This window comes from Macrotis lagotis, chromosome 5 (genome assembly GCF_037893015.1).
Source record: "Macrotis lagotis isolate mMagLag1 chromosome 5, bilby.v1.9.chrom.fasta, whole genome shotgun sequence".
Lineage (NCBI taxonomy): Eukaryota > Metazoa > Chordata > Mammalia > Peramelemorphia > Peramelidae > Macrotis > Macrotis lagotis.
In genome coordinates this window covers 215,301,667-215,317,637 of record NC_133662.1, presented here as the reverse complement: position 1 = coordinate 215,317,637, position 15,971 = coordinate 215,301,667, and the positions used below count along the sequence as shown (strand labels likewise).

The following is a 15,971-nucleotide window of genomic DNA, read 5'->3' as shown; positions in this document are numbered from 1 at the left end:
AGACAAAGAAGTAAAAGATATCTATAATTATAGGAAAACTGTTTTGCTCCAATTGATAAATGGTCAAAGAATATGAACAGGTTGTTTTCAGATTAAGAAATTAAAACTATCTCTAGTCATATATAAAAGCTCCAAGTCATTATTGATTAGAGAAATGCAAATTAAAATAACTCTGAGGTACCACCTCTCACCTTTCAGATTGACTAAAATGACAAAAAAGGAAAATGATCAATGTGGGAGTGGATGTGGGAAAACTGGGACACTAGTTCATTATTGGTGGAGTTGTGAACTGATCCAACCATTCTGGAACACAATTTGAAACTATGCTCAAAGGGTAATAAAACTGTGCATACCCTTTGATCTAGAAATACCACTACTGGGTCTGTATACCAAAGAAATCATAAGAAAGGGTAAAAAGTCAACATGTACAAAATATTATAGCAGTTCTTTTTGTAGTGGCAAAGAATTGGAAATTTGAGGGTGTGCTCATCAACTTGAACAAGATTTGGTAGATGAATGCTATGGAATCCCATTGTTCTATTGGAACAGAACTTCAGAAAAAGCCTGGAAAGACTTGCATGAACTGATGCTGGGTGAAGTGAGCAGAACCAGGAGAACACTGTACACATTAATAGCAACATTGTGAGATGATCAACTACGATTGATGCAACTCCTCTCAGCAGTTCATTGATCAAGGACAGTCTGAGAGACAAGTTATGGAAACTACCATCCATATCCAGAGAAAAAATTGGATTCTGAACACAGAATAAAGTATACTATATTCAGTTTTTAAAAACTTCTTTTATGCTTTTTTTCTTTCTCATCTTTTTTCCCTCTCCTTTTCTCATGTCACAGGATAACTAATATAGAAATATATTCAATACAATTTTACATGTATAACCTATATTCAGATTATTTGCTGCCATGGGAGGGATGTAGGAAGGGATGGTGGTGGAAAAATGTGGAACTGAAAAGCTTGTAAAAGGATGAATATTGAAAACTATCTTTTCATGTAATTGGAAAATAAATACAAAGTTAAAAAACCCCAAGATAAAAAAAAATACTTTAAATTACTATTGATTAGAGAAACATAAATTAAAACAACCCTGAAGGATTACCTCAAATTTATCAGATTGACTAATATGGTGGAAAAGGAAAATAGTAAATGTTGGAGGGGATATGGGAAAGTAGGGACACCAATGCAATGCTGGTGGAGTTGTGAAATGATCCAACCATTCTGGATAATAATTTGGAACTATGTCCAAGGGGCAATTAAGTTGTCCATATCCTTTGATCCAACAATACCATTACTAGGTCTGAATCCCAAAGAGATTATAAAAAAGGGTGAGGGGAAAGGACCTATGTGTACAAAAATATTTATAGCAGTTCCTTTTGTGATGGCAAAAAATTGGAAATTGAGGGGATGCCCATCAATTGGGGAATGGCTAGATGTGTTGTAGTATATACTAGGACAAACTATTACCGCTGTAAGAACTGATGAACAACCTGCAAAGACTTATATGAACCAATGCAAAGTGTAGTGAGCAGAATCAGAACCATGTACACCATAACAGCAACCTTGTATGATGTGAATGACTTAAGCTTTTCTTAGGAATGCAATGTTCCAAGACAATTCCAAAGGACTCATTTTCATTTTCAGAGAAAGAACAGATGTAGATTCAAGCCAAAGTATACTATTTTTCACTTTTTGTATTTTGTGTGTGCCTTCTTTCACAACATGATTAATTTGGGTAATCTGTTTTGCGTGATTGAACATATATAACCTGTATCAAATTGTTTACTGTCTCAGGGAAGGAGAATGTGAGGGAGGGAGAGAGAAAATTTGGAACTTAAATTTAAAAAAATGAATGTTCAAAGTTGTTTTTACATATAACTAGGGAAAACAGAATATTATTATTAAAAAGAAAAAAAGGAAAACAAAGTATTTTGTGAACTGCAGTGCTGTTTTATTATTATAATCCTGTACCTCTCTATTTTATAGAGAAGGGAGTTGAAGCTCAAAGTGAAAATACAATTCTTTCAAAAATCATACTGAGATTGTAGATTGAAACTCAGGACTTCTGACATCCTTGGGCAAGTCACTCCTTTCTCAGACTCTGTTTTCTCATCTGTAAAAGATGAGGGCATTGAACCTGATGATCTTTGAGGTCTGAATCCAAAGGAGCCTACAATTCAGAGATCCAGGCTTCTTCCTAGAACAACAAGATTCAGTCCTTCCTTGATCACTTTGAGAAGGTCTAATGCTAATCCATCCCTGAGCAATTCCCTGGAAGGAGAGTCTTAAAAGGTGGTATAATTGTTTTAAATTGGAGGAGGGCAGAGCTAGATGCTTAGGCATCCCTGTATCTGGCCATAGGAGACTGGTTGGCTTAGGGGCACTTCAAATATAGTTACAACTATAGAACAGCTGATCCTTTGGGCCAGCCTCTTGGGAACAGAACAAATGTCATTTGGAATCCCTGGGTACCCACAGCTGTGATGCCTGTGGCAGCTGTTTGCCTTCCACAGTGATAAGAACCCCTCTCTCCACCTTTATAAAAGGTGCTGGACAACATGGTGCTGTGGGCTGGGGCCACAGAGAAATGGGAAAGATGCTGCTTTGGTCTGGTAAGTAGTTCCAGCCCCCAAATCATTTTTTAACTCCTCTTTGAACCAAAATGATTCAAATATAAGCCATTTTTGGGTTACCAATTCTTCTGTTCTGCTCCATTGGTCAAGGAGAGTGGAGTGTATTGGGCTGGATGAGTCTTCTACACCTGATTCATTTTCCTTGGTCTTCTCTCTTTTACTCAAGAGTTCAAGACCCAGAATTGGAGGAGTGGGGAGTTTGCTATAACAGTGTATTAATAAGATCTGGAAATACCACCCAAAGGTTTAGGTGTTGAGACTTGAAGAATTGGTTTTGTTGACCCCCCCTTTTTCTCAGTCTAAGGTTTATCCCATAATGTTTAAACTACAGAATAACACTCCTACCCCTTTCAGGGTAGGAATTGTGTGACTCTGGATGAGTTTCTTAATCCCCCCATCCTCAGTTTCCTCATTTGTAATAAAGGAGACAATTGGGGAGGGTCCTATCTATTTCATGAGATGTTTATGTAAGGAAAGTACTTTGTGAACTGATGAGCTTTTTCTATCACTATGTAAACCAATTCTGTTAGATCACCTGCATATAAAGATTTGTAGGTACAGATTGGATAAGAAAAATATGGAGGCTTGACCACCCATGTAGTAAGGAATTTGAAGCTGGGGTTCTCTTTTTCCTCAGGGGTTATAAAATGATCTGAGTAATAGAGAGTCTTCAATGAGTATAATTTGTACAGGAAGTGTCTGGGTTTTTACCTTGGGTTGTAATATAAGGGAAGTCAGGAGGTCTATTCATATATGAGGGGAAGATTGTGGCCACCCCAGCAGGGCAGAGGGAAAGCAACTACCATAGTTTCTTCTTTGTTCCACAGGTCTGCTCCTGCTGCTGCAATTGCAGCTCGGTAAGTAGAGTAACCTCCTTCCCATCTTCAGATCTACACTTTTAGGAGCCACTGGTCAACTCATGGGTTGGTGAACAAATCATGGGTCCTGGGAAGATAGCCTCCATTTTCCAGTTAATGCTCAAATCATTATAAATAGTTCTAAATCTGCAATACTGTCTATTCTAGGTGAATTAGATGATCTAATTATAATTCTAATCCCCATCTATAAATCAGAATCTGTCCTTTGTCCTCCTTCCCCCAAACCAATATATAGAACCCTTCCTTTGCCCTCCTTCCCTAAACTAATGTACCTGGGAAGTCTAGAAAGCACCCATTGGGAAGGTTATACTGAGATATAATATCTCCATGTTTAACATTTCTTCCTGAGGAAAGGGTAGATGAACTCTGGTGAGGTTGGAGGGTAGAATTTTTGACGACATGATAATAGGGTGTAGGGAGCAAAGGTTCCAAGAAGGCAATGGATATTGCCACTCCACTCTAGGTCAACAGGAGAAAAGGTCCAGGAAAACCTCAGCTCCTAGTCTTATTTGATTTGAGAAGCATGAACTTTGGAATTAGACAATGAGACATGGACTTCATGCCTGCCTCTCCACTTGATACCTGTGTGACTTTGCATAAATCCCTTAAATTCTCTGATCCTCAGTTTCTTCAGCTGTGAAATAAAGGGGCTGAAGTAGATGGCCTCTGAAGACCTCCTCTGAAGAGACAACGTGGTTCATTTTGGAACTTTGCTATCACTCTATTCTGTTCTCATGAAAGAATCACATTTCTGAGCTCGTGTTCAAAATATTCATCATTGTTCAAAATATTCATCATAAAAGCCTCTAAAGCTGTGGTCCTTGTGTGTCCATGTGGAGGGACTAGCGGATCCTATGATTTAATTCCTATGAATTTATGCCTCAATCTGAGCCCTTCTTAGAGTGAGACTCTAGGGGTCTGCTTTTAAGAAGGCAGCCCTTGAGAGGTTGTACTTGAATCACGGTGCTGTCTGCTTCTCCTCTTCACCAGGTGCAACCTTCAAGCTGGTGTGTTATTTTACCAACTGGTCCCAGTACCGGCCAGACCCTGCCAAGTACATGCCTGAGAATGTGGACCCTTGCATGTGTACCCATCTCATCTACGCCTTTGCCACCATGAGCAACAACAAGATTGCCCCCTATGAGTGGAATGATGATGTTCTCTATCCAAGATTCCAGGCCTTGAAAGAGCAGTTAGTAGCTAGAAGGGGAAGGGACTGTGGAGTGGAAGAAGGGGGAAAGGGTATTCTTTAGGAGGTGTCAATCATAGGTAACCTGGACCCCCAGTTTGTTCCCTGTGGCTGAGCCAAGGTCAACGTGGACAAAAGGAAGAGGGCTAATGTGGGGAAGGGAGAATGAAAGTCTCGGGTCATGGAACTCCAAAATCTAGGTGATGTGGTCTAAATAATGATTTGGCATTTTTTCTCCCAGCCTGAATTATCTTACTTTTTTAAAAATTCAATTACTTCAATTCTCCATTTAATTCTTTTCATACAACCACACAAAACTCAGATGCCAGATACTGATAATTGCAAGCTCTGCTTCTTGTCTAGGTGACCTACAAGGCTGGGATATTAGGATGATAGTACAATTCAGTAAAACTGAGGCAGGAAAGAGGAAAAAAAAAGCAATAACTCCTAACCTGACTTTGAATGAGCAATATCTTGAGAAATCATCTGTCTTGGTGGGCATAGGGAAGAAGGAATCAAATTATACAGGGAGACTACCCTATCTTTTTCCTGATTTAAGGAATAAATCCTTTTATAATCTGGACTAAAAAAAGGAAAAGAAAATGTTTCCAAGATTTTTATAGTTGTCTGATTGAGTTCCCTGAGTTTGTCCCTGGACCTTGAGAGTGTAAATGCTTTTGTCACTTTAGAAGCACATTTGTGACTGCAGAATGGGAAATATTTCCTGGGCTATGTGCTATCCATTCCTTGCTTCTTTCCCTTCTTAGCCACTCACCTTGGGAGTATGGTCTGGAGGAATGAGAACCTCAGGGATGGAAGTTCTAGTCTTGGACTCAGACATTGCTCTGGAAAGTGGGAAGGGCATCTCTCCAGGAAGGATTACCACCTTTAAGGAAGGGAATTCTCAAGTGGGAGTGATTATTCTCTCTCCACCAGAATTTGAAGACTGAACTATGATAGTCTTCTAGGCTGTTTGATGGGAATACTTAACTTCTGCTATTTCTCTCTCCTTTTTCCTCAGCAACAAGAACCTGGTCACACTCCTGGCTATTGGCGGGTGGAACTTTGGTACTCAGAAGTAAGAACTTTTCCTGCCCCTGAGAGTGGGGGGGGGGAAGGGTCAGTTCTAATGTCTTGAGGAGAAGAGGACCCTGAGGATCAGGGGAATCTGAAGAGGGAAATAATCGAGCTAGAACATAAGGGGAGAAATTAAGACAATATCCCTATAAAGACAAAACCATTGGACTTAAGACAAGGATGGAGGGGACAGCTAGGTGATGCAGTGGACAGGAGGATCTGAGTTCAAATTCAGATTCAGAAATTTAATAAATGTCTAGTGTGACTTTGGACAAGTCACTTAATTCCATTGCCTAGGGGGGGAAATCCCAAAAAAATAAAAAAAAAGAAAGGAACGGAGAACCATCTGTCTTGGATTTTTATCATTCACTTGCAGGTACCATACTGGTCCTTTTCATATGTCTGAGAGTATGGTATTAGAGGAAAGAAAGGGGTCGGAATCAGAAGATCTTGGTAGAGTTGAATCTCAGACACTTAGTAGCTGTATGACTCCACTCAACTTGCTGAACCTCTTTGATGACATCTCTCAGTTTTTCAATAAGAAAAAATATGAAGACCATAAGATTTGTACTACCCCATGGGGCTTTCAGGAAGAAAGAGCTTCACCAAATTTAGCATTCTATGGAAATATGTGAATTATTAGTATGATTTATGATGTTTATTTAGGTAGTCTGCCCCTGAGGTTAGTTGAGATAAGAGAAAGGAGAAGTATATCTACCAAATCCTTAAACAGGAATTAAGGGAAATCTAGGTCTTGGTCTTAGGTTTCCATTAACCAATTGTATGACCACAAAAAAAAAAAAAATTACTTTTCTTCCTGGGCTTCAGTTTCCTCAGCTGTAAAAAGGAGGGGTTGGATTGGATGATTTCCAAGATTCCTTCTAGCTGTGTGAGCCTGGGATTGCATTTTTTGCTAGATTCACCACCATGGTGGCCTCGGCTGGCAACCGAAAAATTTTCATTGACTCTGTGATTGACTACCTTCGACTGCATGGCTTCGATGGAATTGACCTGGACTTTGAGTACCCGGGGTCCCGGGGTAGCCCTCCTGAGGACAAGCAGCGCTTCACTATTCTGATTGAGGTGGGGTTGGCATGGGATCTGGTGCTACTTATCCCTCCTGGAGCTTCCTTGGCCCTGGACCCCTTAGCTAAATGGAAGCCAAAAAGTGGAGGCAGATGTCCAGATACATCAGGTCCCAAATCTGGGCTTACATCTGAAGGGCAGGAAGAGGACAAACATCCTTACCATCCATATGTGCCTATGTACTGTCTAGAAAGCCCTCATGTAGGAAATGTGCCTATAAATCTTTAAGTGCTATATTTGTTGTTCTCTTGTGTCTAAATATCTGACCCTATGGGCTTTGTTCCTGGGGTTTTCTTGGCAAAGATACTGGAATGGCTTATTTCCTTCTCTATTGTGTCCCCATCTTACAGATGAGAAATAGAGGCAAATAGGGGTTAAGTGACTTACCCAATGTCACATAGCTAGTAAGTGTCTGAGGCTGAATTTGAACCCAGATCTTCCTGACTCCAGGTTTGGTGTTCTTTCCACTGTACCTCCTAGCTGCTCCAAAGTACTATATAAATGTTGATTATTATTATCATTGTAAAAGAACTGGATATAAAATTAGAATAAAAGCTTGGGTTTTAATTCAGTCTCTGATAACGTTATAGTTGTGAAGCTTTTGGGCAAATTACTTAGCCTTTCTGAGCTGCAATGCAAAATGTAAAATGGGGGTATCTCCTTCATCAAGTAGTTGCGAGTACCAATGAGCTTATGAATATATTTTGTAAATCTTAGAATACTATATAAATGTCAGATATTCTATTACTTAGAAGGTTGTTTTCTGCAAAATAACACTGTATTTCAAATCAAATTTCCATTTGCTCCAGAACAAACATTTTCATTATCATCAAAATCTATTTTCTTTTCTCTCCAGGAAATGTTAGCAGCTTTTAAAGCTGAGGCCCAACTTACAAACAGACCTAGACTGCTTATCTCAGCAGCTGTGTCTGCTGGCAAAGGGACCATTGATGCTGGCTACGAGATTGCCAAGATTGGAGCGTGAGTTGGACATGGAAGAACACATAGCTCATTCGAATCCAGGGCATGCATTTGATCCCTTTGTTTCATCCATCATCATAGGGCACCTACAACTTCAATCAGAGTAGTCAACTTAATTCAACTACATATTACAGATAGTTCCTAATTAGGTGCATCACATTTATAAGTTCCATTATATGAATTCTTTTGGGCTGGAATTAATGGCCATATTTTACATAATTATAATTTTGAATAGTGTGAATTCAAATATAAGTAATCACTTTCTAGGATTCTTTATTTGCACTAATTGGGACCTAGTTATACTTGATTAATATGTCTTCAAGGCTCAAATATTTAGATCAGTGAATCCTGACCTCTATGTCTATCTTCTCCTTTCTATTCCTTCCTTCCTTCCTTCCTTCCTTCCTTCCTTCCTTCCTTCCTTCCTTCCTTCCTTCCTTCCTTCCTTCCTTCCTTCCTTCCTTCTTTCCTCCTAGCCTCCCTCCCTCTTTTCCTCCCTCCCTCTCCTTCCTCCCTTCCTCCCTTCCTCCCTCCCTTCCTTCCTTCCTTCCTTCCTTCCTTCCTTCCTTCCTTCCTTCCTTCCTTCCTTCCTTCCTTCCTTCCTTCCTTCCTTCCTTCCTTCTTCCCTCCTAGCCTCCCTCCCTCTTTTCCTCCCTCCCTCTCCTTCCTCCCTTCCTCCCTTCCTCCCTTCCTTCCTTCCTTCCTTCCTTCCTTCCTTCCTTCCTTCCTTCCTATCTGAAGAATTATCTTAGAGAAGAGTGTTTAGAACTGTTTTCCTTGGGTAGAATTGAGGGTAGAACTAGGAGCAGTTGCTAAAAATTATAAAGTGACACTTAAATGAAAAAGAAAACAGTTCCTACATAGCTCTCTCAGAGGGGAATGGGAGCCTCAGTAGGTATTGGGGTCCTCCTATTTTGGAGGTCTTCAAGGAAAGGCTGAATGACTATATGTTAAGTGTAAGATTGGTTGACAACCATATGTCCACTGTTTGGAAAAAGTAGACTCTAGACTACCCCGTGCACCAGGTATTCCCAAGGGGAAACATATATTGGATGGGACAATTATGAAGGTTTCTTTAAAGGAATTATATAACGACAACTAATATTTTAGAGTTTTTTCTTTGCCAGACTCCTGGACTTCATCAGTGTGATGACCTATGACTTCCATGGTGGCTGGGACACTGTCACAGGACATAACAGCCCCCTGTATCAGGGCTCCACTGACCATGGTGACTTTATCTACTTCAATAGTGTAAGGCTAAAGTAGATGAAGTTGACCATGACTCCTCTCTGGGGAGGGTGGCAAAGGCAAGGTAACATGTCTGAGCTTGCTCAAACTGAATGTTCCCACAGGCATTCGCCATGAAATATTGGAGAGACAATGGGGTTCCTGCAGAAAAGCTCATCATGGGGTTTCCCACCTATGGACGTACCATGAGGCTCACTTCTTCTGATGCGTCTGTGGGGGCCCCAGCTTCAGGTGCAGGCTCTATTGGGCCTTATACCCGGGAAGCTGGATTCTGGGCCTATTATGAGGTAACCCTCCCTCCCTCCTGAGAAAATCTATTTTAGATGCATATCTGATTTCCCCTATATTTCTACTGGCTCTACTGTCTTGATTCTCAAGAATGGGAGGGGGGATGTCTAGATAATCTTGGGAAGTGAAGGGCATGGTCTTTGAACAAACCTGTCTTACCTAAACCCAGCTTACCTTTAACAGGGGTTTGAGTTGAAATTCTAGGCACTTATGGGAAAATATCAGAAACCCCACCAATAACTCACTTTCCCATTCTCAGGGTATTTGGGTTGTCTGTGTCCAATTTCCCATACAGAGTGATCTTTAACCCTCTTATAGTGATAAAAAAATCCAAGTCAGCCACTGCCCACAAGCTCCCCCAGATTCAGGGGCCTCCATGACTTCACAAGCATTGTTAACTTGAGACTCTCTGGTTAGGTCTGCACTTTCTTACCTGAAGCCACCACAGCATGGATCGAAGACCAGAAGGTCCCTTATGCTTACAAGGGGAATGAGTGGGTTGGATTTGACAACATTCAGAGTTATGAGCATAAGGTAAGCCATGGAGTAATGAAGTTGGGTCGGGCACTGTGGGACTTAAAGAACAAAGAAAAGATGTAGTTATAGAGTCCTATAAATAGAAAGGACATGAAAGACCACCGACAAGTATTCTGTCTAGTTCATGTTATCCTTTTCTTGGAGGGATCAAAGATGGCAGAATAATGACATTTATTTCTCACCATTGTTTGCTCCCTCATGTCCCAATTGGGGAGGAGAGCTGACCCCTGACCTTTTTCAATTGCCCAACTTTTATTGGTTCTAGAGATGACTGTTGCCTAAATGAGTTCATTTTAAGAGAGGAAGCAGGAGCAGGAGAGGATATTCCTAACAGATTCACAAGTACCAGAATTGGTCATTGGTGTCCACTCTTCAAAATGGTCATGGAAGATTGTGTGGTGGTAAAAGTTCATTTACTTATGAAAGCATGCCCCAAGTCTTCCTAGACATGTAAACCCACAGGTTGACAACCACTGTAATAGGCCAGTCTAAAAAAGGAAATAATTTTTAGATGATATGATAGAAATAACATTACATACATACATAGCCTTTGATAAATATTGGCTAATGAATTGATTATAAACTTGTCTTATAGGTGGAGTTCTTGAAAGCAAATGGATTTGGTGGTGCCATGGTCTGGGCCCTGGACCTTGATGATTTCTTGGGCTCTTTCTGTGGTGAGGGGTCCTATCCTCTCCTCTCCAAACTCAAATCTCTGCTTGGTCTAGAGACACCAGGTAAATAGTTTAAACCATTTGCAGAATCCTAGAATTGGAAGGGATCCTAGAGATTGTCTAGTCCATCAGCTCCCCAGTGCATGAAACTCCTCCATTACAGCCCTAACAGAGGCATCTGCTCAACTTTGGGAACAATTCAAATATTTTTTTGGGGTGGAAATGAAATGAAAATTTATTAAAAGATTATAAGACATAAGGAAGGGCGAGAGAGAGAGAGAGAGAGAGAGAGAGAGAATGAGAACAGCCAAGCATCCTTGACTGGGCCATGGTTAGAGAAGACTGAACCAGCCCTGAACTTGAATTCAGTTCAGGTTTTTATTTCTTGCCTCTCATCCAGACAGCAAAAGGTGAACTCCCTTCCTCTATACTTAACCTAGAATTAGGGAGAGGGTAAAACCCAAGGAGATAGGGTACAAATTTTACATTAAACAATCGTACTTTAAGAATGGGGAGGGTCCCCACCCAACATTATAATTATTTCTGTTACAATCATAATTCTCTACTTCAAGTCAATTTACATCCCAAGAGTCAATTTACATGTCCACCCAAATTCTTTCTGTTACATTCAAATTCTCTTCCTCCTTCCCTGCATCATTCCCCTCTCAGTCATTTTAGGACCAGTCTTCTGGGCCTTTCAGAGTCCATTTGGAGATGAATGTATTACAGTGAGGGCTTCATTGAGGCAGGGTCCAGGAAATGATTGGCTGGCACAGCTGGTTGGCATCCTGTAGAGACTGGTCTTGGAGCTATATAGCTATAAACCAGAGCATCAGGTGGTTTGAGCACTAAAGAGAACCAAGAATGTTCCAGGCTGTCATTTGGCATAAGAGATTCAGAAAAAAAAATCACAATTCAGTTGTTGCTCATGGAGCTAAGGACAGTGCCTTCCTGCAGTGAAGCATGCATCCCATCCATGGAGCTCAATCCAATTTCCCAGCCTGTGTAGAGAGAATCCCTTTGTTGGCTGCCAAAATGTAGCCACTGGCTACTTGGATTCAGTTATGCCTATGAGGAATCATTATTTAGACTCAGGAAAGCACGGGTGGAAATAAAACAAAAATTTATTAAAAAGGTTACAGGATATAAGGAAGGATGAGAGATGAGAGACAGAGAGAGAGAGAGAGAGAGAGAGACAGAGAGAGAGAGAGAGACAGAGAGAGAGAGATAAAAGAACAGCCAAAGCAGTCTTGGCTGGGCCATGGTCAGAGAAGTCTGAGCCAGCCAGGAACAATTCAAATTAAGGAGAGTTCATTACCCCTCAGAAGAAACTATGCTTAGTTTTGAACAGCTCTAATAGCTGCTGAACTGAACCCCGACTCCCAGTGGAGTCTGACTTGTGTGGAAAATAATGGGTCTATCGCCTTCCTTAATATAGGCATAAAACATATTGAAGTAGTGTAGTGTTTAATTCCCTCTTTAGGACATCCCACAACCCTACTGATACACACTGAACTTATAGTCTTTTGAAACCATTATCATATCCAGAGGATACAGAAGTATCAAAAGTTAACTGTACCAAAATTTTGTCTCTGGTTCCAGAAGTATATTTATACCTAAAATGGGTGTAGGCTTGGATTTTGAAGGATACTAGATATTTCACCTGACTGGAGAGGAACTCAGGTTAAGATGAGTGATCCTGGAATCAACATACCTCACTATTCTCTGAGGTTTTCTAAGTTTGGACTGAGGAATGTGGGTTGAATGCTATGTCAAGGATGGTTTCCTGAACCATCGTACTTTGTATGGCCCCTAAGAGGTTTCTCTTCTTTTGCTATATAGGTTGTATTACCCCAGACCCTCCCAAGCCAATACCTCCCAGCACTTTCTGTGAGGACAAAGCAGATGGAATCTATGGTGATCCAGACAACCCATCCAGGTTTTTTGAGTGTGTCAATGGTAACACTGTGGCCAAGACATGTGTAGATGGCCTTGTGTTTGATGAAAACTGCAAATGTTGCAATTGGCCTTGAAAGAAAGGGAGAAGAGTCAAGTTTGAATCTTTCCATAGGAATTGTACCTCTTCAATAAATATCTGAAACAAGCATGCTGTATTTTTTTTTTAGCTGCATAGTATTAAACACCTGAATTCCAGACCTATCCTCTCCCTAGGACAATATTTTTATAGACAATAATAGAAGCAATAATCACTCCCATATCTGTGGCACATTAAGATTTCAAAACATTATCTTCTTTAAAACTCTGTGATAGTGTTATTAGCCATCTTTTTACAGATGAGCAAATTGAAGTATGAAGAGATAGAACCTGAATTCTAATGCTCAAGGAAAACTCAACTGTGGGAGACAGACCTGTGGGACAGAACAATATTAATTAGGTTTCTACTGAATATACTGCTAAATAATCTAACCTCAAATGGAAAGAGGAGATAATCCTGATTCTGAAAAAACTATGATCCAATATGGGAGACAACATATAGTCATTCTAGGGATGGATGGAAAGACCAGATAGTATATAATATTTGGAGGGCATGGGAGATAGTAAGGTCCTATGGATCTTGGGGAGTTGGGGTATGGCAGGTGGTCCCTGATGAATAGCTGTTGAAAAGGGGATAATGGATTTGCAGGTCTAAGTGGAATGGGATTCTATGTTATCTCATGCAGAGGTTGGAAAGCAGAAGTGGGTCCAACACCTGATAAGAATTGGACAATGACAGTTTAGGAAGAACTATACCTTCTGGGCTCTGATGAACCTGCTGTTGAGAGACAGGCACTGTCCTGTGGAAGGAGAGGGGAGGTGGACAGAGACATCAGTTTGCATACCCCTTGGGAAGAAAGAGCCAGAGGATGATAACCTACCTCCTGTACCCTCCCCTCCTCAGGTCATCATTTCTTAGGAGGCTACCAGTGGAGGCAGGTGACCAAACTGGAGATAATTCAAGAAAAGGGCTTTAGGATCCCACTTCAACTGATATGTTCCCAATTTCCATTTTCAGTGGTCTCTGTGAAAGGTGTGGTAAGGAGTTCCCAGGCTTAGTGAACTGAAGTGGGGCCCAGAGGGCAGTCTACTTTGGAAGCCCATTTAACTAGGTGGATCAATAGATAAAGTCAGGGATTCTCATCTTCCTGAGTTCAAATGTGACCTCAGATTCTCTCTAGTTGTGTGACCCTGGGCAAATCACTTAATCTTGTTTTGTTTTTTGTTTCCTTATCTGGAAAGTGAGATAACCATATCAGTATCTTTGCCAAGAAACCCTCATAGGAGATCAAGAAGAGTCAGACATGACTGAAGGCAACTCAACTATAACAATAAAATATGTAGTAAGAATCAGAGCTTGAGTTCTACTCAAATATGTGTTGAGGGGCCTCTGTAGTTTTCTCACTTGTAAAATTCCAGATCTTCTGACTTGAAGACCAATATCCATTCTATCTCATTTAAGACATCAAGGCACTTTCTCTGAGGGTTATATTACATTGTACATTCTTTGATAGTAGGGCCTAGTATGGTGCTTTGTCTATTTTTTAAAAAATAGGACTGGGGCAGCTAGGTGGCATAGTGGATAAAAGCACCGGCCTTGGAGTCAGGAGTACCTGGGTTCAAATCTGGTCTCAGACACTTAATAATTATCTAGCTGTGTAGCCTTGGGCAAGCCACTTAACCCCATTTGCCTTGCAAAAACCTAAAAAAAAATAGATTCGACCATTTCATCAGTGTAGGAAAGTCTTGGTGAGGAACCTCTTTATATTTTTCACCTTTCACACAGTTAATAGTTTTAGCCCTATTTGCCTCAGTTTATTCAACTATAAAATGAACTGGAGAAATAAATGGAAAATTACTCCAATCTTTGCCAAGAAAACCTCCAAAATGGGGCCACAAAGAGTTGACATATGTTAATAACTGAAAAATATCACAGTGTTTAGAGCTGAAAGAGAGCTTAGATTTTATTCAATTCCCCAAACTTTACAGATCAGGACACTGAGGCTTAGAGAGGAAAGTCACTTGCCCAGGACACCCACATTGTTGGTCAGGATTGAAATACAAATCTTAAAGCTCCAAGATGCCTCAGTGACAGTTTTTCTGAGACCATACTGTTCCCTGACTCCCATTCATACATATCCTGAAGAGTGTTGGAATGAAAAAAGATGGACCTTTCAAGGAAAAATCTGAGGCTATTAAAATAACTTTGTAGTTTTCCAAAGGTTAAGCCATCTTCCCTTCTCTTCCTATTGGGCAGCATGAGTTCAGAGGCTTTCTCTGATGTACATCTTGAAGAAGTGACCTTGAGCAAGTTGACAGGAGGACTCAGTTTCCTCATCTGTAAATAAATGATTGGACTAAGGGATTTCTGAGGTTTTTTGCAATGCTTGTTCTATGACACTGTTTAATTCCAGTCTCTCTCTGTCTCTATCTCTGTCTCTGATACATATCACATAGGCATTCTGGACAATAGGCTCATTTACTTAGGTAATCCTGGGCAGAAGGTAGGCCAAAGTCTTTTTTAGCTATGGTGAATCTCAATGTTTCAGAGCTTGAGGTAATTATTATAATATTATTCACAAAGAAGTATATCTAGAGGAACACTATCAATAAAGAATCCATCTCTAACTTTGAACTTTGTTCTTGATTTCCTCCTGTCCAATGGTGAATGGTTTTTTTGGTTAGCTAACTTTATTCTATGTCACCTCTTCTTTTAAAAGTCAGAGATCATTTGAATCAAGTTATCTGTGTTGTTACGTCTTTCAAGTAATATTGGTATGACTGATACATGGATGGAAGACAACAGGTTGGAGGAGGGATTTTATTTGCCAAATAAAAATCTTTTTTTCATAATTAAACAAACAATAAACTTTGAGATATTGTTTTATCCTTTACATGTTTCAGTTATTTATATGATGGAAAACTTGCGGTCATACAAGAAATTTTGCTTGATAAAACTTATCCGTTCCTTTCAAATATTCTCTTCTTCTGTTAGAATTCTGTTGACTTATGTATAAGATTATTCTCATCAAAGTTTTATAGAGCAGAGAAAATGGGCAAATGGATTGGGAATCATTAGTGTTCTCCTAATTGTTTGAGTGAAGGACAGAAATCCCCCTCCCCATTTTTGATGCGTTTTCCTCTTTCAGATACCTTGAAATCAATCCTGTATTGTCCTGATGATAAAACTTCCAGCACAGATGTCTTTCATGTTCTCTTATCTTCCTCCATGTTTTTCCATCTTTTTTAAAATGTCATTTCTATATTCTCTAGATTGGGATTGATAAATTGGCATTCAAATGTGGTGGCTCCACATTCCTTCATGGCACAGTTGGTTTTGATATATGCAGATGTTTTTCAAACTTCATC

General features: G+C 40.1%; 1 protein-coding gene across 1 annotated transcript; it reads left to right on the top strand.

Moving 5' to 3' along the window:
- The first annotated feature begins 2,603 nt into the window (after nt 1–2,603).
- On the top strand, nt 2,604–12,702 carry LOC141490055 (acidic mammalian chitinase-like). The gene is made up of 11 exons (XM_074190327.1): nt 2,604–2,628; nt 3,477–3,506; nt 4,518–4,719; nt 5,738–5,794; nt 6,711–6,876; nt 7,736–7,860; nt 8,988–9,111; nt 9,213–9,395; nt 9,814–9,930; nt 10,529–10,670; nt 12,450–12,702. Exons 1-11 carry the CDS (start codon nt 2,604–2,606, stop codon nt 12,638–12,640), a joined length of 1,362 nt encoding a protein of 453 aa, XP_074046428.1. The 3' UTR covers nt 12,641–12,702.
- The last annotated feature ends 3,269 nt before the right edge of the window (nt 12,703–15,971 follow it).